The sequence below is a fragment of the Mesoplodon mirus genome (genome assembly GCF_964341445.2).
Source record: "Mesoplodon mirus genome assembly, chromosome: 4".
In the NCBI taxonomy this organism is placed as follows: Eukaryota; Metazoa; Chordata; class Mammalia; order Artiodactyla; family Ziphiidae; genus Mesoplodon; species Mesoplodon mirus.
The window spans coordinates 48144638-48168415 of NC_138979.1; the positions used below are offsets into that span (position 1 = coordinate 48144638).

Sequence of the window (23778 nt, forward strand, 5' to 3'; positions counted from 1 at the left end):
CGTGGTGGCAGGAGTGACAGGTAGAGCAGAGAGGGCCGAAGTGTCCAAGGAGGCCAGGGGATCTGCTTACCCTTGGCCTGGCCCCCTCTCAGCATAGGCCCGTGGGGATCAGCCTGACTCCCATCTGTGTCTGTGACAATTTATCACCAGGGCCTTTACTCACCCTGTCCCCATCTTTATAAGGACCCTGGGCCCTCATTTCAGGAGCCCTCCTTTTACATTCAAAGAAACAGGCTTCTGGAGGTTGGGTGACTTCTGTTCAGCCAACCAGCTCCTAAGTAGCTGATCTGAACTAGGTCATCCAGTTTCTAGTCTAGGGCTGTCCTTCCACACCCTGGTGACTGTCCCAGCCCAGCAGAGAGTCGTGACTGGCTCTAAGGCATTAGAGAATCTCCGGCCCAGGGTGACTGTGTCTTCTTTCCTGAAGGAGCCAGCTGAGACTTGTGGCCCAGTGCGATGCCTCAGATGGAACAGAATGAAATACTGGCCGCCTTTGTGTCACCTTTTTTCAGTGTGTCCTTTTTGGGGAAGGGGCTGCTAGACTCTCCAAGGAAGAAAAGACTGGCCATGAAGCAAAAATACACTGAGAATAGATGGGGATTAAACCCGATGAAGCCATGGCTGTGAGGGGACAGACACTCTGGTACGCGCCCTGGGTGGGATTATAAATCCAGTGGGCTTCTTTTTGGAGAACATCTGGGCAGTGGGTATACTTTCACCAGCAAGTAAATAAAACTCAGTTAAAAGTAGTTTAGTAGGGATCTTTATGATCTCATGTAAACAAGAAGGCCAAAGTTAGCACAGTTTTGGAGTTAATTAATGAGAGACTCAGATACGTTTCCTCTTTGCCAGCCTCAGTTTGACATTTGTCCTCAAGCTTGGCTCTTGGTGGCCCCAATGTGGCTGAAGCTGTTTCAACCATCATATCCTCATACACAGTGATGTGTGATGTCCAGAGGCAGGAAAAGAGGAAAGCAGAGAAAACCTTTGCTAGGAGCCTCCTGCAGAACTTCTGTGCCCCATTGGCAAAACTGGGTCCGATGCCCACGTCTCATCTGATGACTGGCATGGAGACATGGGGCTCCCATAGCTTGCTTAGACGAGTCTTGGGGCCCAGCTTTCCCCAAAGCAAGTGGGCGCTGGGAGGAGAGGGGACAAAACTGGAGCTTTGCTGGCCAGAGGGAAAGGGGCACTTTCTGTGAGTGGGCAGCCACTGGTGTCGGCCACAGCATTTTCTTCCTTCCTCCCTCTTCTTTTTTTTTAGCATTATCTTTCAAAACTTGAAACTGTTCATACTGTAACTCAGCCCTGCCACAGTTAGGAATTTATTTTATGGATACACCTGCAAAAGTGTGCCGGCAAACATACAGAGATGTTCATTGCAGCATTATAATAGCGTAACACTAGAAATAACTTAAACGCCTTTCAAGGGGACTGGTTAAATAAATGAACATGTAAGCACATTATGGAACTGGGCAAATCTGTGAGTACTGATAAATAAAAATTCACAAATAGAATTTTTTTTAAAGCAAGGTGCAAATTAATATATAGTCTAAGATCCCATTTTTGTTTTAAAATCTCAATTCTTGGTTGCGAATGTACATCCTAAGAAGTCCTAAGAAACGTGCTTATTTCTGGGCTGTGGGATTGGTGGCATGGTTGGAAGGGAAATTTTCTTTCTCATTTCATGCCCTCCTTGACTGTTTGAATTTTACATATAAAAAAACCCCACTGTATGTATTACCTTTATAATAATAAAGAAAATGATAGGTGGTTTCTTAGTATACACAGGGGCTTAAGGAGAGGAAACGAGGGCCCTAAATGTGGTTGTGAGGGAGTGGAAGTGCCATTTGTCTGTATGTTTGGTGTGAAGGGAGAGTTGTGGAAAGAAACAAGTCCATGAGTGAAATAAGGTCATTTTTTAAATCTCCCTTAGCACCTGGCATAGTGTCTTACACATAATAGAGTCAAATACACATTTGAAGAATGAATGTTTCCATCAGGCCCCAGAGCAACTTTATGAAATGTGAAAACCTAACCAAGCAGCTCAAATCAGCAAGAAAGTAGCCCCTGCTGGGAATTTTATTTTGCAAATAAAATATGGCTGCCATTACCTACTTTTTTCCTTGAGGTCCCCAAATCTACTTCATTGTTAAGAATCAACCTGAGTATGCAACTTTCCACACATCATCCATCTCATACTGAAGGCTGCTGGGCCAAGTTCTGCATAATAAAGCTGAATAAAAGCTTTTACAACTAAGGGTAGAGCAAAGATAGGAACCACCATCGTGTGTTAGCTGTGTTTATAGACGTGGCTTCAGTGGAGAGGTATCTGGGTGTCCTAAAGTCTGTGAAGTACAGAATGAGCAGTTATTTTTTAAGCAAAATAAGGTTTTTTGATACCCCGGACTAGTAAATTAGAAAATTGCTATCTTAATTATGTCACTCTGATAATAGGGAAAAACCACAGAAAATAGTAGTGAGATAGGGATTTTGGACTTAATTGGCCAGTGTTGGTAGAAACGTATGAATGTGTCTATTGGTGAAGTGAAAGAATTATATGTGGTAATCTTTTCAAGAGCAGTTCTCTGCCACATAGAAAGGCAGAGGCATATGGGTATTGAAAAGCCTTTTTATTGGGGGAGAGATGAGGGGAAGGGGAAGTAGGGTACTACCATTATGTTGTGCTGATATTCTTCCTAATTCCCTTGCTTGAGGGTTCTCTCTCTCTGTGTTTGATTCTTTAAATCAAAGAATGTTGTAACTGACGTTTCCACTGAGTTGCTTTTAACTTTTATGCCCTTGGGTTTTAGCATTTAGTCCTTCTGTAATGGCCACCGGATGCCCAGTCTATTCAGACAATGATGATATCGTTGAGCTATGGTAAGATCATTTCCTTTGGAACAAAATGAAAAGCTTTCTGTGCTCACAATCGGAGGAAAATGTAAACTTTTAGTAGGCCCCTCCTCTGCTACAGGTTGAAAAGAGTCCAGGTTTGAATGTCATGCACTCTGCTGCTCAAATGTGCCCTGGAAAATTTCCAGCATGTTTTTGAAATACGAAAGGCTAATATTCCTTTTCAGTGTATGTTTTTTAAATGGGCCCTTAGAAATATTTGGAAGAAGAGAATATTTCAGAATAGAAAGGATATTTCACACCTTTGTTGGGATTATTTTGGGATCAGAAGAACCTGGGATCATTGGTACATTATGTTCTAGAGTGATTTAAATTACTTAAGAGAGAGAGGGAGGTGGCGGGGGGAGGGAGGGTTGGTTTGTGTGTGTGTGCGTGTATATACCTACCAAACCACAAATATTCATGTTTACTTGATATAATCTTAGTACACAGCTTCCTCTGGTTTTTAGACAGTCTATTCCTATACCTGCAAAGTCTGTGGTTAAATTTTATAATTTTAAATGAATTCTGCCTCTTCATCTGAAAATATAAGAACTAATGATAGGAACACTTTTATAGCACTCAGTAGTGCCTGGCACTGTTTTATACACTTAACATCTACTAACTCACTTACTCCTTTTAATAATCCTATTATTATCCCATTTTACGATTGAGGAAACTGAGGCACAGAGTGATGAAGTAACTTGCCCAAGATGATACAGCTAGTAAGTGGTGGGGCTAGATTCAGGTCCAGGTGGTCTTAGTTGAAAGTAAAGTAGAAAATAATGGAAGCAAGAACTCGTGAGATGTGATTCCTAATCTTGGTTAATCTTCTAAATTGAAGACTATTCGCAGTGTTTACAGTGTTTCATTTTACTAAAACAGTCTTGTATAATCTGAGTCCCTTGCTTCATGACCAACATTTTAAGTTACTTTACACAGCAGGCCTATACTTTAAAAATTATCTTAGTTGTAAATCTGAAATATATTAAAGGACAGTAAATTTAACCAGTCAACATGAAAATCTTTTAACAGAGAGTTACTTGTCTCCTCTCTTTCCTTAGGGAAGAAAGATGAGCTCTTTCAGTTCCCAAATGACTCCTCAATTTAAAATGAATTATTCCACTGGAATAAAATAGTAGTTCTCCTTCTGCAGAAAGCAGCTACTGCTTTCAGAAGCTAAAGCCATTTTTCTCTCCAGTAGTCTGTGATTAATCCTGATGTGTGACTCCTGCCAGTTTCCTTTCTTTGAAACCTCAGCAGCAGCATAACTAGCGATTCCTCCTCCTTGAAATCGACGCTGTGGTTGGTGTCCTACACAAACGACTTCTGAATACCCAGGTCACAGCCTGCACTTCTGGCCTTGAGTAGTAGATAAGGTACATGGGTCTTCATGTATGTGGAGCTGTGGTTGATACTGTGAAACGGTGTTCCAAAGTGGTTGTACCAGCTGGCATTCCCACCTAGCAGTGAGTGAGTTTCAGTGGCTCCAGTGTCACACTTGGTATCGCGTGTCATCTTCATTTTAGTCATTCTGGTGAGTGTGTAGTGGAACTGTGTTGTATCAAACTCGGTTTTGACTCAGCAGATGCTTATTGTAAAACATTTGGAAAATACAGAAAAGTATAAGATGAAAATTAAAAACTGTTTTCAGTTCTACCATCAAGACATACAGCTGTTAATTTTGGGGTGTGTGTCCTCTTTTTTCTGCTACATATATGTATGTATGCTAAACACAAAATTGGAGTTGTGTGCAAGCAATATACTGTTAAAGGGGATATTTCCTATGTAATGAAATAGGAAGGCAATGAATGGAAGGCCCAGGAATAGTCTTAGTGGTATTTTTAGTGTGTGTCACATTGCCATTTTCCTATTATATTTGGAGGCAGAAGGAAAGGGGAAAGGAAGCCAGCATTTATTGTGCACCTGCCATGGCCCAGGCCCTGTGGTGCTGGGAAGTGCTGTATGCTTCCAGGATAGACTTGAGCAGTGAGAAAGTGTTACCCACCTGGCAGCCATATAACGTATACCATGTTTGAAAATAAGTCTTATTTCACACCTAGTAACTGAGCATGTTGGAATACTGGACTCATGTCATAATGTAAATTGAAGTTAATTAAACTGGCAGGTTGTTTGCCCAGTTTCAAAGGTACACAAACCTCTATTGTTTTAGCTCACTTGAACATTAGCACACAGAGAACAACACTTTGAATGGAGAATACTTATTTGGTGCATAGGCTCCATATTTATAACAATTGTCCTGTTTCCTTCAAATGCATTAAATCCAACTGTTTGTTGCTGTTCAACATGGAATCTAATCTCAGAATCCTAATTATAGTCTATATTTGAATAATTTGCATTATTGGCTGAAATGTTGGTTAGTTTTTTGAAAAGTAGAACCTCTTTCTTTGAAGCTGTGCTTAATCTAAAGACGCAGGACTCATTTTTGTTGCCAATAAAAATCCTTTGGGGGAAAATAGAAAAAAAATACACAAGGAATACACAATGCTGCTACCCTGAATTTATATGTTCATGACAATCAGTAGAGATCTCTTGGCTTTCTCTTAAGAGCAGAGGGTATGGAATCTTTCTGTTGAGGATTGCTGGCCTAGGGTAAGGTTCTCAAGTTAATTTTGTGTGTGTGTGGCAATTACTTTTAAGAATAATGACTATTTAATCCAATGGCTTTAAAAAATAAAAACCAGAATTCATAAAACTTTATTCATTAAATACAACCTAAACAAAAATAAAAGATTAATTGTAGAACATTTTGGGCAATTAGATATTTCACATGAGTTCATTTTCCTCATTTTCAGTTTAGTTTTTCAAGTGGTAAGACTAAATATTTAGCTTTTTACTTGAAATTTCAATAGGGACACATTTCCCTGAATTACTAAAACCTAGACATTTAATAAAAATTCTCATTTCATTCTTATTAATCTTATTTGTCATGTGGAGATATCTTCAGAGGCTCTAGGTGCATGAGTCTACTTGTTCCTACACTAAATAGCTGTGGAAATTGTGCTTCTAATTCTCATGACTGGTCTTTTTGGTTCTTCTGTCATCTTCTGTAACTGATACCTTGTTTGCTTGCAGCAGCTCACACTTCTGTGTTATTGCTTCTACTTGGCTTTGGGTAAGGACTGAAATTTCCAACTGTGTAGGATTGTGTGTAAGGAGAGGAAGAAGGAAACTGATGTTGAATTGTGTTATGTGTCGGGTGCTGGGTTGCCTGTTGCCTAAAAGGGAAACTGTAGGCTTCCTAGCACCACTGTTTTGGATGTTCAAAGGCCATTTCAGCTTCCATTTATTTTTTTCCTTCTTATTATTGTAATAACTTGTTTGTAATAAAAATTGAAGCACTACAGAAATGTATGACTTAAATTGGACGCACCCTATTTTATTACCTCTAATTATAACTGCTCTTAAGAATATTTTTTAGATGTTTATGTAATTTTATACATAGAAGGTATTTTATAGAAATGAGGCTATTCTCCTAATGTATATCTCTATACATTCTGATACTTTTTTTTTTTTTTTTTTTTTTTTTTTTGCGGTACTCGGGCCTCTCACTGTTGTGGCCTCTCCCGTTGTGGAGCACAGGCTCCGGACGCGCAGGCTCAGCGGCCATGGCTCATGGGCCCACCCGCTCCGCGGCATGTGGGATCTTCCCGGACCAGGGCACGAACCCGTGTCCCCTGCATCGGCAGGCGGACTCTCAACCACTGCGCCACCAGGGAAGCCTAATTCTGATACTTTTAAAAACGATGTACTTTCCATGGCTGTGTATATAAATCTTTAAAAAAAAATAATTTCCTTGTATTCCATGATACGGATATATCATAATTTAGCCAAGCTCTTAGTTCTGTTTTTTTTTAGCATCTTTTTCTTTTTTTTAATTGAACTGTAGTTGATTCACAATATTGTATATAGAAGTGTGTTTGTATAATTGTTCTGTTTAGGGTTAATTACTAGAAGTAGAGTTGCTAGATGAGGTGGCGTGTACCTTTAAAATTTGCTGTCTGCCGTAAGTGTACCAATGTGTACTTTTGTTTCCCCTACCCGTATCAAAGGCAGTTTCTGCATATCTCCTTGTGTTTTCAAGGCACAGACTGAGAGTTAGGAGTGTCAGGTTTTTCTGAGTTTTACTTTTTAATCAAAAGAGAGAATTTTATTTCTTGGATGTAAGAGGCAAGAAAGGGGAGAAACCAGGTGCATTTCTGTCAGGAAGGGAGGCAGACAAGGCCAGGAGAAGGAGGAGGAATGAATGGAAGGATGAAAAGGCACCAGAGGAAATGTGGTCTTCCACCAGAGAAGATCCCTCCTGTGCCCTCTGGTTTCTATCTGCAGCAGCTTCTAGCCTGGCCTGAGGGTCTTCCTTTGATCCTTGCCTCCCTTCTCACATCTCCGGTTATCCACTTATCCTGAAATGGATAACCTCTGGGGAACTGGAGCCCTCCCTACTTCCTTGAGGACATCAATCATGAGTCTTAATTTTTAGCAATAGAAACTAACCTTGGTAGATCTAAGCAGAGAGAATCTGTGAATACTATGAGGATGTTGTAAGGCTCAAACAGCTGCTGGGGAGATGGGGATCAGGCTGTGGAAATGTGCTGGGACCAAGGGAAGCCAGGTAGGTAGGAGCACAGCCTGGTCCTTCCAGCAGCCACACTGCACTCAGGACACAGACCCACCCCCTCGCTGGTCGGGGGCAGAGATGAGAGTTTGGCCGTTTCATTCCTACCAGTTGATGGTGGACCCTGCCTCCCTTGGATTCTCCTACATATGGTCGGGAAATCCCCAACACAGGAAGCGATTGTTCACATGCTGACTGAAGCATGGCTCATTGCCAGCCTCTGTCCTTTATCCTTGGCTAATACCTCTTGCCTCCTTCCCAGGGTCTTTGAGATCTCAGAGAAGGGGGCTATCGATGTAGATGTATAGATAGAGATTCATGCACACATGTTATACATATGTATTCATTTTTAAATCACTCCTTGAGTTCCCCACTTTAGGTGGCATTGCAGTACCAAGAAGCACGCTTCTCTGAGGGTGTTGGGTCTGACTTCTGGGGTAGGGATTGGCAGACAGTTGCTTTTACCAGTTGCTGGTGGGTAAGTAACTGTAATTTAGATAGAGATTGGATCTAACCTGGAAACTAAGACCCCTATAGAATGGTTGGATGGTCAGTAGGGATCCTGGACAAGTCACATGACTGTTGTAAATTGTCTCCTTATGTTTGAAATGAAGGTTTGGATTGTCACTGTTTTTGAACCAGATCACCCATCAGAGGAATTACCTGGGTTGCTTGCGTGTATATGTGTGTACAGAATTTTAGGCCTCAACTCTAAACCATCTATCAGAGTTTCCAAAAGTGGGGAATCTTAAGGATTTGTGTTTTTAAAAAGCTCTCAGGTGGTTCTGATGGAGTCACAGTTCTATGCCTAAGAAACTTCCTTATAAGCTATAATGTTTCGTGAAATATGTTCAATTCAAAGGTGGATAGTTCTGGGAAATTGGTTTTGTTACTTGTTCAGAACACCTCCAACTTAATAAAGTTTTTAGTTTCCCCAAAGTATAATGTCACTTGAGCCTTCAACCCTAATACCTTTTCTTTTTTCTATTACGAACTCCTTTAAACTTAGTAGAGCCCCAAATTGGCTCATCTTCAAATTCTCTTTTTACACATTCTGTGGCAAAGACTGCTAATTTTATATCCAGTGTCTCTTCTACCCTTCTTCCTCAGTAACCAAAAGCCTGGTTTTTCGTTAGAGCATAGTACTGTGCCAATCTAAAAGACTCTATTTCCCAGCCTCTCTTTCACCTGGATATGGGCCAGTGACTTAAGCTTTAGTGAGTGAAAGGTGAAGTGTTATGTGTGGGGCTTATGGGAAGGTTCCAGGGACTGACTTGTATAGACAGTGCACCCCTTTTGCTTTTTCTGTGTCCTCCCTCCTACCTACTGCTTGGAACATGGACACAGTGGCTGAAATCCAGCAGCCATTTGGGGTCATGAGGTAACCATGATGATGGAAGCCCTGCCCTAGGTAAGTGGAGCACAAAGAAAGGAGGAGCCTGATGACTGTAGAGCCATAGTACCATCCCTGAGCTGCTTATCTCTATACTTCTTTCTTACTATTTAAGCTAAAGTTATTTTGCATTTCCCATCATATGCAGCTGGACCTAACCTAACTGATTCCTCTGCTGTGTGGAGGCTTCACAGTGTGTCCTCCACACCATCTTGAAGGTGACTTGCACATAGTAGGTGCTCTGTGTTTGACAAGTTAAATGCCCAGTGGCATTCAGGTGGGAAGTTTAAAGGCTCCAGATCCTCCACCCTCTGCCCTTCCTGCTTTAGGTTAAGTTACTTATAGGGACATTTTGTTTTTCCTATTCCAACTCCCAGGAAGGTATTTCCCAGTCCTCAGTATAGGGCTTTAGGGCTACAGGCTCAAGTATTTGGACAAGGCAGTGGGTCTTTGAGATTCCAAATGCATGCATGCATGATTTCAAATGAAAATCTAAGGGCTGGGCACTTTCCTGAATCTACTCAAGAAACTGGAGGTGGTGGTTCGAATGATGTCAGCAAAGGCCACCATGGAATCTTTTGCTGTCATTTGGAGGCAGTACTTTCCACTGTGCCTGCCAGGAACTTGATGTCAGGAGAGTCTTTTGAAAGTTGACTATTAAAGAGCCTTGACTGCTAGCTATTGACAGGGGGGGCTGCCTTCTCAGTGGCAGCCTCGGAGGTGGTCTTGGCCAGATCAGCCTGCTCCTGACTCATGCTGAGCTCCGTCCGCCAGGCTGATGCACCCCTCTTTGGGGCCCAGTACAACATGCTGGTTTCCTGGAAGCATTTAGGCCAAGACTCTGCTGCTAAGAAAATATTATTTTTGCAAGTATGGCCTAATGGGAGCGTGTTTAAAACTCTCCCTCAAAAGTAAGGCTCCTTTGAAAGAAATATGGGGTTAAAAAAAAACAACCAAGAAATGAAAAGCAAAACCTAGGAGGTGAATTAACACTTCACTGATGCCAAGGAGTTTATTTTAAAACAGATTTCATTGACTGTGGGAATTTGGATGGCCCACCCCATTGTGCGCCCACTGAGAGCAAGGGCAGAGGCAGACCCACACCCCTTTGTGGGAAAGTGAATTCCATGGCAAACCTCAGTGGCTCCAGAGTGTTTGCTTTTCCTGGAAATAATTATAGAAATACGCAATCCTTGAAAGGCAACATCTGGCTGGATGGAGGCAAGCTGGCAAATAGTCTAAATAGATGGGAGTGACCTTGTGCAGAAGGAAAGAAACAGCCTGAGAAAATGGCCAGGGAGTGTTGGTGCCCCTGTCCAGAGACCCACCGCACCCAGTCCTGGTCCCGGGGTTGACTTTATTCCCGGAGCTGCGGGGTACCCCTGCCTTTCTAGGGGGCAGGTGTCTACATAGCGCAGAGCCCTGGTACCTGCCTTTCTGGGGCTCCCATGGAGGCAAGCAGGTCTCCCACAGCACTTGTTGCGGCCCAGAGCCCAGATGTGTTTGCTGCCCAGGGAGCACCCTGGACCAGTACTCTGCGGTCAGCCTTGACTTCTCATCTGCTTCCAGTGTAATGTGAGGTGTTGATTTAGACTGTCAGAAACGTCTCTTCCCCCTCATGTTTTCTCAAGGCGGCCCGGGTGCTTGTTCTTATGAACCGTGCCCAAGACCTGAGAGCTCTGCAGTGTTTCCAGGAAAGTGGCTTAAGTCTGCACTCCTTTCTCTCTGCCGAGTTTGGAGGGTTCAGCTTTGGACCTCTGGAAACTCTGGGGCAAATCCTTTTTTTTTTTTCCTCTCTTCAATTTTGCATCTACCAGCAGGTGACAAAAGCAGAACAGCATCTTCTTGGACTTACAAATGTTGAGGTTTTTTTCTTTTTTAATCGCACGTGAGATATTTTCAAGTAAAGAATGCAGTTCTAATAAATTCAACGAGCCTGCCATGGATTTTCTGAACCCAGGTTTCCATGAAAGCATGGTAAATGATATTTTGAAGGAACTTACTGAAAAATACGGGCCCTTACAGCAAGTTTTTGCAGAGGGTGTGTTTTCACGTAGAAATGCTTTCAGCAGCAGTTTTGTTTTATATTCTGCAGCCTCTTGCTGTGGTTTTGCAGAGCCCTGAGGCAACAGTTTTAAAGGCCTGGGTTTGACTTCTCTTTGGGCTTTTCAGCTTTTTAAAAAAATTTTATTTAATTTATTTATCTTTGACTGCGTTGGGCTTCATTGCTGCACGCGGGCTCTCTCTGGTTGTGGCGAGAGGGGTCTACTCTTCATTGTGGTGTGCGGGCTTCTCACTGTGGTGGCTTGTCTTGTTGCAGAGCACAGGCTCTAGGCGCGCGGGCTTCAGTAGTTGTGGCACACGGGCTTAGTTGCTCCGCAGCATGTGGGATCTTCCTGGACCAGGGCTCGAACCCATGTTCCCTGCATTGGCAGGAGGATTCTTAACCAGGGCGCCACCAGGGAAGTCCCGGGCTTTTCAGCTTTTGACCACCTTAGGAAGGCTTAGAGAAGACCAGATTTCTCCCAAGTCAAGAGGGTGGGTGTGGAATAAATCCCTAGAGGAATTGGGTGGGTGGGGGAATCCTGCTTTTGAATAAATAGTCATGAGCATACCATAGATAATGTCTTATTAATCACTTGTAGCCGGGCCTCAAGAATTGAATTCATTTGGAATTGAGGGTTTAAAATTCATTTGGAATTGCGGGGTTAAAAGAGTCTTCAGTCCTTGGAGCTGGAAGACTCCTTAAGTTCCACTTCCACTACTTTCTTGCTGTGCAGTCTTGGACCAAAAAATCACTTGGCTTTTCTGAGCCTCAGTTTCCATATCTGTAAAATTTTACTGCCCACCTCACTGGCTTTTATGTGAATCAGTAAACTCACGTTGTGTTGATGCTTTCTAAAGTGTAAAGTGCTGTACAGATATTAGTTTCTGGGGCTTCCCTGGTGGCACAGTGGTTAAGAATCTGCCTGCTAATGCAGTGGACACGGGCTTGAGCCCTGGTCTGGGAAGATCCCACATGCCGCGGAGCAACTAGGCCCGTGTGCCACAACTACTGAGCCTGCTCTCTAGAGCCTGCAAGCCACAACTACTGAGCCCATGTGCCACAACTCCTGAAGCCCATGGGAGCAGGAGGCCAATTAAGCGTTTTGAGAAGGGAGGAGGTGGGCAGTCCAGTTAGGAGCCCAGAATTTTCTGTGGAATTTGTCCGCAGTCACCGCAAGGTGGCCATGGCGTGGTGACATGGAAGAGAGCGGGGGTCAGTGATGGGGCGGGGCCCTGAGGGTGGGAACAAAAAGTTTGGAGTGAGTGCTTCAGGAAACCTGGACCTGGCCTGCCTGGTCCAGAGGGTCCTCCTTTCGAAAGTGTGTTTAAAGATGTCAGTTAAGCACAGGATAGCATACTGATCAAACTCACGTGAAAGTGCTGTGTAAATCCAAAAATTATTCATATGTGTACTGAACTTACTGCCAGAGTTCGCAATGGTGCTAGGCTCTGAATACGTTCTGAAACAAATAATTTTTTTCTTGCATGCATTTATTTATCAAAATATTAAGTACTTACCAAATAGTAGTAACCTAGTGCTTACTGTACCAGTTGATAGTAGGATTTATGACTGTTGTCTTATTCCTGGTCGGTCCACAGGCCACTTGGAAGGTGGGCCATCTTGAGACAGGAGGGAAGGGGGCAGGGCACAACCTCCAAAAGAATGACATAGCTGTTGAGGATATGACATAAACTGGTTAGAACCAATTAGGCCCAAGATGGGAGAAGATTCAACTTCCAGTAGACCTTGAGCCTTATTTTACGCTTATTGTAATACATCAGCTGAATGACACCCAAAGGCTCCATGACAGTGCCCAGGCTGACTGTAAAAGGCCAAAAAGTGGGCAGTGGCCCAATTCCTGGGAATCTCCACCCCTACCCCAAAATAGTTGGAATAATCCTCCCAGTCATTACCCTATGAAATCACCCAGCCCTTAAAAACTAATCACCCCATATTTTGGGGTCGCTCTTGCCTTTTGAGAGGGGCCACGTTCTGTCTGTGGTGTGTGTTTCTCTGCTCTCACTGTACTGTGGCTTGCTCTTGAATTCTTTCCGGCGTGAAGCAAAGGACCCTTACTTGGCAGTCCATCCCAGGGGCTCTCCTGAGACCTGGGACGTGACCATCCTCTGATGCCACATTTTCCTGCAACCTCTTTACAAAGGATATTAATAAATCTACTTCTTACCTATCTCTTTACCTCTCACTGAATTCCTTCTGTGCTGAGACCTAAAAAACCTGAGCTTCGTTAAGTCCTGAGACCAGGTGTGTGGTTTCAGCTGGGAGATTGTGGGTTTGAGTCCCTTCCTAAGCCAGAGATTGTGGGTTCAAGTCCCATCTGATGTGTGCGGTTTCAATCTTTTTTTAAAAATAAACATTTATTTTATTTATTTTTGGCTGCGTTGGGTCTTCATTGCTGTGCATGGGCTTTCTCTAGTTGCAGCGAGCGGGGGCTACTCTTTGTTGGCAGCACGTGGGATTTTCATTGCGGTGGCTTCTCTCATTGCGGAGCATGGGCTCTAGGTGCGTGGGTTTCAGTAGTTGTGGCACGTGGGCTCAGTAGTTGTGGCTCGCACGCTCTAGAGTGTAGGCTCAGTAGTTGTGGCACACGGGCTTAGTTGCTCCGCGGCATGTGGGATCTTCCCGGACCAGGGCTCAAACCTGTGTCCCCTGCGTTGGCAGGTAGATTCTTAGCCACTGTGCCACCAGGGAAGTCCCCAGTCTGTCTTTTTGATGTGAGTTTTCTAGTTATCTGATGGGGGTAGAACTGGATCATTTGATTATTGTTGGCGGAGTCCAGTCATTTGCCCCCGCTTTCGGGAGGTCACTTCCCAGATGGCTTTCTTTGTACGTGAGAAGTTTCAAGACATTCTGTTACAGCAGTGAGAACTAAATTTTAGTGTTTATAGGAGGTCTTGACTTGCTTGCTATAACTTACCTGATGTTTGGGTCTATTTTTTCCCTTTGTTTTTAGAAAACATATATATATATATGTATATATAAAAGATTCGTCATCTCCTTTGTTTTCTGAGTCACTTCTAGTCTTACCCCCAAAAAAATCGTTAAAGAAATAATTGTGAAAAATAAGCCTAGTGTGCATGAGATTTCTTATCAGAAAGCTCATTAGAATAATATGTAGCCTTTTTGCTACTGATAACATTTAAAGTTCAAAAAACAGGTTCTGACCATTTGTTCCATGTCTGAAAGTATTATTATTCTATGTAGTATCTTCAAAAGACAGGGAGCTGAGAGGGTGGGGTGGAAGTTAAGTGACCTGATTAAATATCCAAGTGCTGCTGAAGTCTTAGGACACGTGGGATGCTCAGAAAGAAAACAGACCATCCCAAGAAGTCGTTTCCTGAAAGCAACTGAGGACAGAACACACCCTGTTATGTATTTATTTTGGTAACAGAAAAACAGTTAGGTTTCCCCAGGGCCTCAAGTGTCAGGGGTGATGAGAACACACATTCATAGGCTGAAATCATTTCCTTTAATGGAGACCTTTGTCCTGAGTGCCTCACTCAGAGCTGAATCTCTTTTCTCTAATGCGGGTGACCCGTTGTTCTCTTTGAACTCACTGAGTCAAGATTATTCAGAAATGTGACTTTCAAGCTCCAAAGCAAAGCTTGGGCAACCTTCCCTGAGCTAAACTTTTGGAGCTACGTCCTTCTCCATCAGTCAGCATGGGACGTGCTCTTAACATTACCTTTTGACCCCCTGTCCTGGGTGCCTTCATGGAGGGCCCTGGGAACTAAACATTGCAGAGATTAAGGGGTGGGCCCTGCCCTCCAGGAGCTCTTAGTCTGTAATGGGGAGGTAGAGAAGTAGGTGGAAGAGCCAGAGGGCGAATCTAGGATGCTTCCAGGTTGCTGAGAGGGGATGGGGCTGACACGGATGCCCCGCCCCATGGGAAGCCAGGAGTTTATAGAAAGGATCAAATGGTCCTGGGAACATTAATGCTGTTAGACGATTGGAAGGTACTACAGCAAGAGTAGGTATGGTTCCATGTTGAGTCTACCCGGGGAGTTGTTTTTCTTATGAGAAAAGTGTACAGAAACAAGTCCAATAAAAAACCTTGTTTGGTTTCGTAAACCAAACAACTTGAAGGGAATTAGGGACAAAGTTCCCTACGGAGCATCCTTACTTTGTGCTGCCTTGTTAGGGCCTTGCCCTTTCCTAGCTTGACAGGTGGCGATGATTCCTTCTGTTTTGGAAGACTGAAGGCACGAGCCATCAGCCTAGAAGGTGTTTTAGCCAAGATGGGTCGGGGTTCTGAGCAGTGAGAGCTCACGTCTTCAGGTGAGCAGAACTGTGTCCTGGTTGGGGGATTCCCTGTTGGCAGCGAGAGGACTGCATGCTGAGGAGTAGCAGGGTCTGTGAAGCCGGCAGACGGACTTTGAGCGGGACAGAGCGGCCGCCCTCAGAATCCCAGCTGCGTCATCTGTTAGCTTATAACCTGAGTTACTGAAATTCGTCGACCTTCAGTTTTCCCATTTTACTAGGTTGTTAGGGAGATTAAATGTGAACCTAGGCAGGGTGCCCAAGACAGTTCCTGACCCGTGATAGGCCCTCAGTAAATTGTACTTTCTTTTCCTTAGTTGATGTGGGAGATGCTTTTATCACCATTGGACAGGAACCCTGGCTTTCTGCTTGCAACCTAAATGACACTTGGACTGACCCTTGGGCAGAGAGCCATCTTCTTTCTCTTCTCCCTGCAGCTGATTTGGCCAGTAGAGGAAGGAGGACTTTGGGAGCCTTCTCATCACTTTTTCTTTCTAGGCAGGCATTTCTGACTGGTGTGCATGGTGCCAACTTAAAAAAAAAAAAAAAATTAGGGCTTCCCTGGTGGCGCAGTGGTTGAGAGTCCACCTGCCGATGCAGGGGACACGGGTTCGTGCCCGGTCTGGGAAGATCCCACATGCTGCAGAGCGGCTGGGCCTGTGAGCCATGGCCGCTGAGCCTGCGTGTCCGGAGCCTGTGCTCTGCAACGGGAGAGGCCACAACAGTGAGAGGCCCGCATACCTCCCCCCCCCAAAAAATTAATGAATTAATTAATTTTTGGCTGCGTTGGGTCTTCGATGCTGCGTGCGGGCTTTCTCTAGTTGCGGCGAGCGGGGGCTACTCTTCATTGCAGTGCGCGGGCTTCTCGTTGCGGTGGCTTCTCTTGTTGTGGAGCATGGGCTCTAGGCACACGGGCTTCAGTAGTTGCAGCACGTGGGCTCAGTAGTTGTGGCTAGTGGGCTCTAGAGCGCAGGTTCAGGAGTTGTGGCGTGTGGGCTCAGTAGTTGTGGTTGTGGGCTCTAGAGCACAGGCTCAGTAGTTGTGGCACATGGGCCTAGTTGCTCCGCGGCATGTGGGATCTTCCTGGACCACAGCTCAAACCCGTGTCCCCTGCATTGGGAGGCAAATTCTTAACCACTGAATCCAATCTAAATATATCTGTTGCTGTATTATTTGTTAAAAACCTGTAAAAAGTCTTGTTAACTACTAGAGAAACTGTAAATAGAATCTAGCAAAACTGCTTTTTCCAAGTATTAAGCCTCTGCTCCCTAATTTTATCCTGGTGTATGTGGGTGCTCTTCAGTTCTTGTATTAAACAGGATGCACTTGTGTGGCTTTAGTTTCTTTTTTGCTAAAAAGACAAAATGCAGTCCTTTTTTTAGTAAGAGAGTGAAGTTTATCATGTTTGTGTCTTTTCATATTCAGGGGAGAGGATCAGATTTACTTAAAAATGACAAGATAACATATTGGTGGCTTTTGTATTTTAATACAAGAGTCTGAAAGTAAACTATAGCAGCTTAGAGAACACAAAGACCACATTAAAAAAGCTTTCGAAGTTCACTAAAATTTATCAGATTTATACCATATTGGATGGTGCTATTGGCAATCTTTTTCTTTTTTTGTTGTTGTTTTGAATAGATTTTTGAGTTTTATTGAAATCTTACATGAACAAGAAATTGGAAATACAATCACATCAAAGAACAAATTGTCACGGCTTTGACGTTTAAGCCAAACAAATTTTGTAGGGCAGATTTCAAAAAGGTGTAAAGTTATAACAATTTAAAAACACAGTTGACCTACTTCTAGGAATGCAAAACATACAATCATAGGTTATTTTCAATACAAGAAAACTTAAATTTGTTTGCTTTAATTTCTTAAAACTACTAAGACAAAGCACTAGCTTGTATTTTTATTTACAGCATACTTCATACTGCTAGGTAATCTATCCCAAATCCAAAAAATGAAGCTGTCTAAAATCAAAGGTTCTGCAAAATCATGATTTAACAGTGTGCTCAGCTTGTTTTGAAGCTAAAATGAAGCCTGAAAGGATAAAAGCATTGTAACTCCCAGAATAAGGGAACTCTGCAAGCCCAATAATGTCCAAGAGCATTTATGAAAAGAGGAAAAAATAAAAAGACTTGAGTATATACACAATAGTGATTTCTTCAGCCCAATACAAATGGCAGCAAATTGCTACTTAAAGATGAAACAGATAAGCCAATTTTTTTTTTTGAAGGATGTAGATCTAGAGCCAATCGTATCTTGCCAGTATCATTTTCAAGCCCTCACTTGTCTATTTCCACTGTTGCCCATAAGTATCCTGATAAAATTCCTGGTTGTCATTATTGTAACCATAGTTACCAGAATAGTCACCACCTTGCTGAAGCGGCTGTTGAGCGATGGGCTGGGAACCCCAGTTCTGTTGGTTGTTGGTCTGACGGCGCTTGGAATCAGGTTGGTTGTACCCATCTGCCTTTCTCTTGCCTCCTACATTGCCCCCACGGTTGCCCCGAGATCCACGGGAACCACGGCCTCTCTGCTGTTGTGCAGGACCCCCTCTGCCACCCCTAGAGCCTCTTGGTGGTCCAAAAGGTGCCCCCCTTTGTGAATAGCCAGCTCTACCTCTTGGAGGTGGTGCTCCCCGCCCCCTTGGTGGTGGTGGAGCACCTCGCCCTCCCCTTCCTCCTCCTCTTCCTCTTACTACATAGCCATCATCATAGCCGTAGTAGGGATCTTCATAGCCTCCATGATAGTCGTGATAATCATAAGCATAGTAATCATCATAGTAATCTTCATAGCTATAGTAATCTGGAGGGTAGCCATATCCACCTCTCCCCCCACCACGACCCCGACCTCTAATTGGAGGTGGCATAAGAGGAGGAGGGTGATAGTAATAATCTTCATACGCAGTGCTTCTGGAGGCCGGTCTAGCAGCTTGGCGCTCTTTCCTTTTCTTGTCTGGTGGCTTGGCTAGGACTATTTCAATTTCTTCCCCTTCTATTTCTTTGCCATTCATTTCATCCATGGCCTTAACAGCTGCTCCTCTGTCTTCGAAATGAACAAACGCATAATCTTTCAACTTCTTCACTCTTTCAAGTTTTCCAAATTCAGGAAACGACTTTTCCAATATTTCTTCTGTCACTGTAGTAGCCAAGTTTCTCACAGATAAAACTTTCACCTTAGCCATGACTTCGGGATCTGGTTCTTCCACAGGGTCAGCCCATTCAACTATAACTACATTTCCCCATACTTTTACTTTTCCACTCATCAGCCAGCGTCTGGCTTGTGCTGCTGACTTGTGATCCTCATACTCAAGGAAGCAGAACCCCCGATTCTTCTTTTTGTCATCGGGTTGATGATAGAGAATAACGTCCACCAAACCCTCTGTTAAACCTGTGACTTTACTGAATTCTTCCAGAATGTTTTCTTTAGTCTTATTCTTCGGAATTGATCCAACAAAAAGCCTGTTGTTTGCAACAGAGCGAATTTCATAGCTGTCACACAGTTTAACAGCTTCCTGTGCAGCTTCCTTTCCACAGAAGGTGATAAATGCATACCCTCTGTTCTGACCAGACAGTGGATCCATCATAAGACGTAGATCCCAGATGGGACCAGCCTTTTCAAAAAGGGGCACCAACTCATCCTCATATAAATCTCTTGGTATTTTACCTACAAAGACTTCTGTTCCAATTCCAGGTTGCATGCCAGAGTACACACTGTCTGGTGGAGGACCACCATACTTCCTCTGTCCTGTGGTTACATCCAGGGTATAACCAGTCCTCTCAAGCAAGGCCTTGATCTTTGCTTCATTGGGTCCCTTTGTAGACTCTTGCACCTTGCTCCCCTGTTTCTCCCTTTGCCTGTAGGTCTTCATAACTCCACATAAAAATGCACTTTTGTTCTGAACATGTGATAAGTCACTTTCCTTGAACTGCTGTAGTACAGACAGAGCTCCTTCTTCATTAAATTCCCTGAGAGCATCAATGGCTCTTTCATCAAGATCGACATAAGCTACCAATCTAGGGCAGAGCTGGGGCCGACGGCCGGGCCCGTGAGAATCAGCCGGCAATGTTTTTCTTAATATCAAAATATTACAGAAGAGTGCCACAAGCAGGGGCTCCATCCATAGGCACAAAGATCTTTCTGACAAGAGCTAGTTTCTGAGGCTTCTTGAGAATTTGATCCTATCTTCTGCCAGTATCAAGAGTCATCCTGGGCTATCTGGAGGCTGTCTTCATCCTCTCAAGGACTTGCTCACTGCTGGCTCAGAGTTCATTCATGCATTCTTGGATTTCACCCACTGTGCTAGCACTGGGCAGCCCAAACCAGATCTGCTTGTCCTTGCCCTCAGGGAGCTTACAGTTTATCTGTTCTGATGTTTTTGCCATATGCTCTTCAGCTTTCACGGGTTTTCTTCACTGTCTTCTTTGATACGGATAATTGCATTGGGCTTTGGCTCAGATTCTTTACCGAGTTTCTCAATATCTTGCAATACTTCCCTGAGAGCCTTCAGCTGCTGTTCCACCTCTTTCCTAGTATTGAAAGGATAGATATTGTAAACCATGAGTTTCAAGTGCTTCTTGGAAAATTCCACCAAGGTTCACGTTTTCTTTGTTCTCTGTCCATTGTCCAAAAGTGTTCACAGCTTTTAATGTGACATCCCGGGTTTCCTTTGGGGTAGGCTTGGGTTGACTTCCTTCCTCTGCTGGGAGGGCAACCAGCCAATGATGGTTTGGATTTTGTGTTGGGATGAGCCTCGTGTCAGGGCTGTGCCTGGAGTAACTGTCATTCACTTCTGGTCTAGGCTGGGGTCCCTCAGGCAGTGGGTGGCAGTGGGTGGGCCAGAGCACCTCACCCTGGCTGCAGGCAGGAGTGGCTTCACCCAGTCAACAGACTTCTTCTCAAGTCTTTTCTGTACACATGAAAACCCAGAATAAGATCTGGAGAAAACTTTATTCTTTGGTTGTTCTGTTATCCTCTTCCCTCTTAAAGACTGTGCCTGGCTGTACAGTAGGTCCCTGACACGTGAATGAGTTCTGTTCAGAGAGCGCATTCGTATGTCCAATTTGTTCCTAAGTCCAACAAAGTTAGCCTAGGTAGCCAACTATCACAATCGGCTATATAGTACTGTACTGTAGTAGGTTTATAATACTTTTCACACAAATAATACATAAAAAACAAGCAAACACAAAAAATAAAACATTTTTAATCTTACAGTACAGTACCTTGAAAAGTACAGTACAACAGCTGGCATACAGGGGCCGGCATCAAGTGAACAGGCTAGAAGAGTTACTGACTGGAGGAGGGAGAGGAGGTGGGAGATGGTAGAGCTGAAGAATCCTCAGCAGTAGGAGATGGAGGGCAAGCTGCAATTTGACTCACACCCACCGTCAATGGAAGGCACGTTCGCATCTTTGAAAGTTCGAAACTTGAAGCTTTGTATGTAGGGGACTTACTGTACTCACCTCTGTGCTTCCTGTCTCTGGGGTGATTATCTCGATGTCTTCTCTGATATGTAAATGGATGATTGTTACTGAGTAAATAGGAGATGGAATCATTGACTCAGATTTGGAAGAACCTGCCCTTATTGAGGGGCTGATGCTGGAATCCCCTCTCAAACCCATCTGTGAACAGGCAGCCCTACCCTGTTTACATTCCTCCACTGAATTCGTGTCTCCTGAAACAGTTCTGTTTACCTTCAGGCATCTCTGTTAGAAAACTTTTCCTCCCAAAGATTAAATTGGAATCTTTGTCCCTGGCACATCTACTCATTGTTCCTTGTTCTAACCTTTGGAGCCACACAGAGCAAGTTTAATCCCCTTTTCACATGACAGCCCTTCTGGTATTTATATGTGATGACAGTTTATCCTGTTTTTAGCCCTCTTCCCCTCCTCCTGTACCCGGTGCCTTCTCTTAGCTTCTTGGTCCTGAAATCATCCTGGCCACGCTTTTCTTAAACTAGGTTCTTGCTGATCAGCCCCAAGCAGAGGGAGCTTCCTAAATCACCAGGGAGGGGTATCAGATGAGACCCCTCAGCCGGGTTCATTTGGCTATAGGACCACTGCTGGGCTTGTGGCCTGTTTGTCCTCAGGACTCCCTGCATATTCCCCCGAGGCTGTGTGCTTGGATGAAAAGACACACTTCTGAAATAGTGAGGGGAGTTGTTTTTGATTTCAGGGGTGTCTCCGGTATGGTTAGCTGCCCTGCCCTCCTGAATCTGGATATGTAATTTCCAGAGGTCATGGTGGTCTTTGACAGTCATCTCACAATGATCTTGCTCTCAACTATGATTCCCAAGTCTTTTTTTTTTTCTTTAAACAACAAGGTTTGCTTCTGTGCCTCACCCATCCTATCGTCAAATAGTTGGTTTCTTCAGGGCCTTCAATTCTCCCTATTGAACTTGATTTGTTAGGCTTGACCCACATCACTCCAGTCTGCTGGTCTGCTCGGCTCCGTAACGCTCCCACAGTTCACTGTACTTCCTGGGCTCGTGGGGCTCCTGTGGTTCAGGGCACAGGCCCTAGGGTGAGAGAGACATGGGTGTAAATCCCGCGTCCACCACCTACTGGTTGCACATTTTGGGGCAAGAGCATAGTGAAGAATCTTCTGTGGCAGTTGACAGAGCAGATGAGTGGTGTCTCAGGGAATCCAAGGGCGCAGGCAGCAGGTCAGGAAGGCAGAACTGGGGAAGCTGAAAAAACAAACGAACAAAAAAACTCCTCTCATCCCTGCTTTTCTCTGAATATTAATTTTTTTTTCTTTTCTGGGGCTTGACTTTCCCTGTCCACTTATGCGGTAGGCAGAATAATGCCCACCCACCCCTCCCCACCAAAAGATGTCCACATCCTAATTCTGGAACCCGTGAATGTGTCGCCTTACATGGAGAATGGACTGTGACTGAATTAAGGACCTTGAGATGGAGATTCTCCTGGATTATCCAGGTGGGCCCAGTGATATCACAGGGTCCTTCTAAGGGAAAGAGTAGGAAACAGAGAAGGAGGTGTGATGATGGGAACAAAGTCAGAAGCTGCTACCCTGCTGGCTTTGAAGATGAAGGGGCCGAGAGCTAAGAAATGCAGGCAGCCTCTCACTGGAAAAGCCAGGGGAAGGGATTTTTCCTTAAAGCCTCCAGGAAGGAATGCAGCCCTGTTGACACCTTGATTTTAGCCCAGTGAGATTTACCTCCATTACAGTAAACATAAATATGTGTTTTAAACCAGGAGGGTCCACGTGCCTCCTCCTTGATGTCATGTCTTCTCCGGGCCACCCACCCTCTTGGTAACCAGCTTGCCAGCACCTCTCGAACCCCACACTGGAGGCAGCGTGGCTTGTTCCTGCCTTCCCATTGCCCTCATCTCTTGTCTGTCTCAGGGCCCAGCACAGGCCCTCCATGGGGGGGTGGTCTCGGAAATGTCTGTGGAACCAAAGATCCCAGGAGAAACCTGATGGTGCCTTTCAGAAATCCAGCTGTGTGACTGTAGTTCCTTGGCCTCCCAGCTTAGCAGCCCTGCCAGAAGAGGGATAAGGCCAGTGCCTCATGGTTTTCTCCCAGTGAACCCTGAGCGGGCTTAGAGGTGGCTTCCTCTGTCCTCAAGGTTCTTCCGCCACGCTTGGAATCTGCTCTAGAGCCTCTGTGTGGTGAATCCACCTGCTTTCAGAGACTGAACTATTGCTGTTTTTATAATCTTCAAGAGGTTGGATGAAAAAAGAAACCCACAGAAATATGGTTTTGATGCCTTCTACTTCTTTATTGTACTGCATTTGAAAAAGTGCTTCCATGTTCACGGTCTCAGTGAAGCCCCATGGTGGCCCCATGAAGTGGCCAACTTCTTTTCAGTTTAAGCTTTTTTTTTTTTTGGTGAGGGTGAGGAGTGGTGGCATCCAGACTCTTTACATATTGAGCTGGAAACCCACCATCCCTTTTTATGGGTCAGAGTTCAGTTTGGTGACATGCCCAGTCTCTCTGCATATGTGGGCAGAAGATGTTTCTGGTTTCTATTTCCAGGGCTGTTGGAACCACAGCTCACCACCTCTTCGTAGTTGTCAAGAACATTCTCGTTTTCTCCTTAGAATTCTCTCTCTTCTCACTAAGCCAGCACCCTCACCTGACTTCCTCTGTCCCTCCTCTTTGCATGGCCTCCTCGCCACCTGGGCCTGTTGGCCAGCCATCTTTTTTTCTGGCTTGAATTGGAGATCAGCGCCTGCTCTCAGAGGCACCTGCTATCAGGGTGTTCTAGAACCTTGTCTCATGTCTGTTGCCAGGGCGCCCACGGAGATGCTGTGTCACAGCCTGCTGGGTGCTGTCCTGGCAGCCACATCCTCAGCCTTCTTTCTCCTCATAATCCTCTGCGGGTGGTCTCCAACCTACAAACTGGATGATTTCCAAAAGTTTATTTTGCAATTAGTTAATTGTTTGGAGCTAGCATGTATCTACCTGGGCATTCAGTGTCATAAATGGTGGCTAGGTTCCAGGCCCCCACCTGACATCTGTTGCATACCACCATTTCTATGGGTAAACCAATTCCAAGG

The 23778-nt window shown here is 44.4% G+C and overlaps 2 protein-coding genes across 4 annotated transcripts in view; one reads left to right on the forward strand and one right to left on the reverse strand.

Moving 5' to 3' along the window:
- CGNL1 (cingulin like 1) overlaps window positions 1–23778 on the forward strand; it is a 163755-nt gene that overhangs the window by 13397 nt on the left and 126580 nt on the right. The gene's annotated exons all lie outside the window — the stretch shown is intronic.
- LOC309803308 (heterogeneous nuclear ribonucleoprotein R-like) lies at window positions 16875–19329 on the reverse strand. Its single transcript, XM_082619344.1, has one exon. It carries the CDS (start codon window positions 19121–19123, stop codon window positions 17543–17545), a length of 1581 nt encoding a protein of 526 aa, XP_082475470.1. The 5' UTR covers window positions 19124–19329; the 3' UTR covers window positions 16875–17542.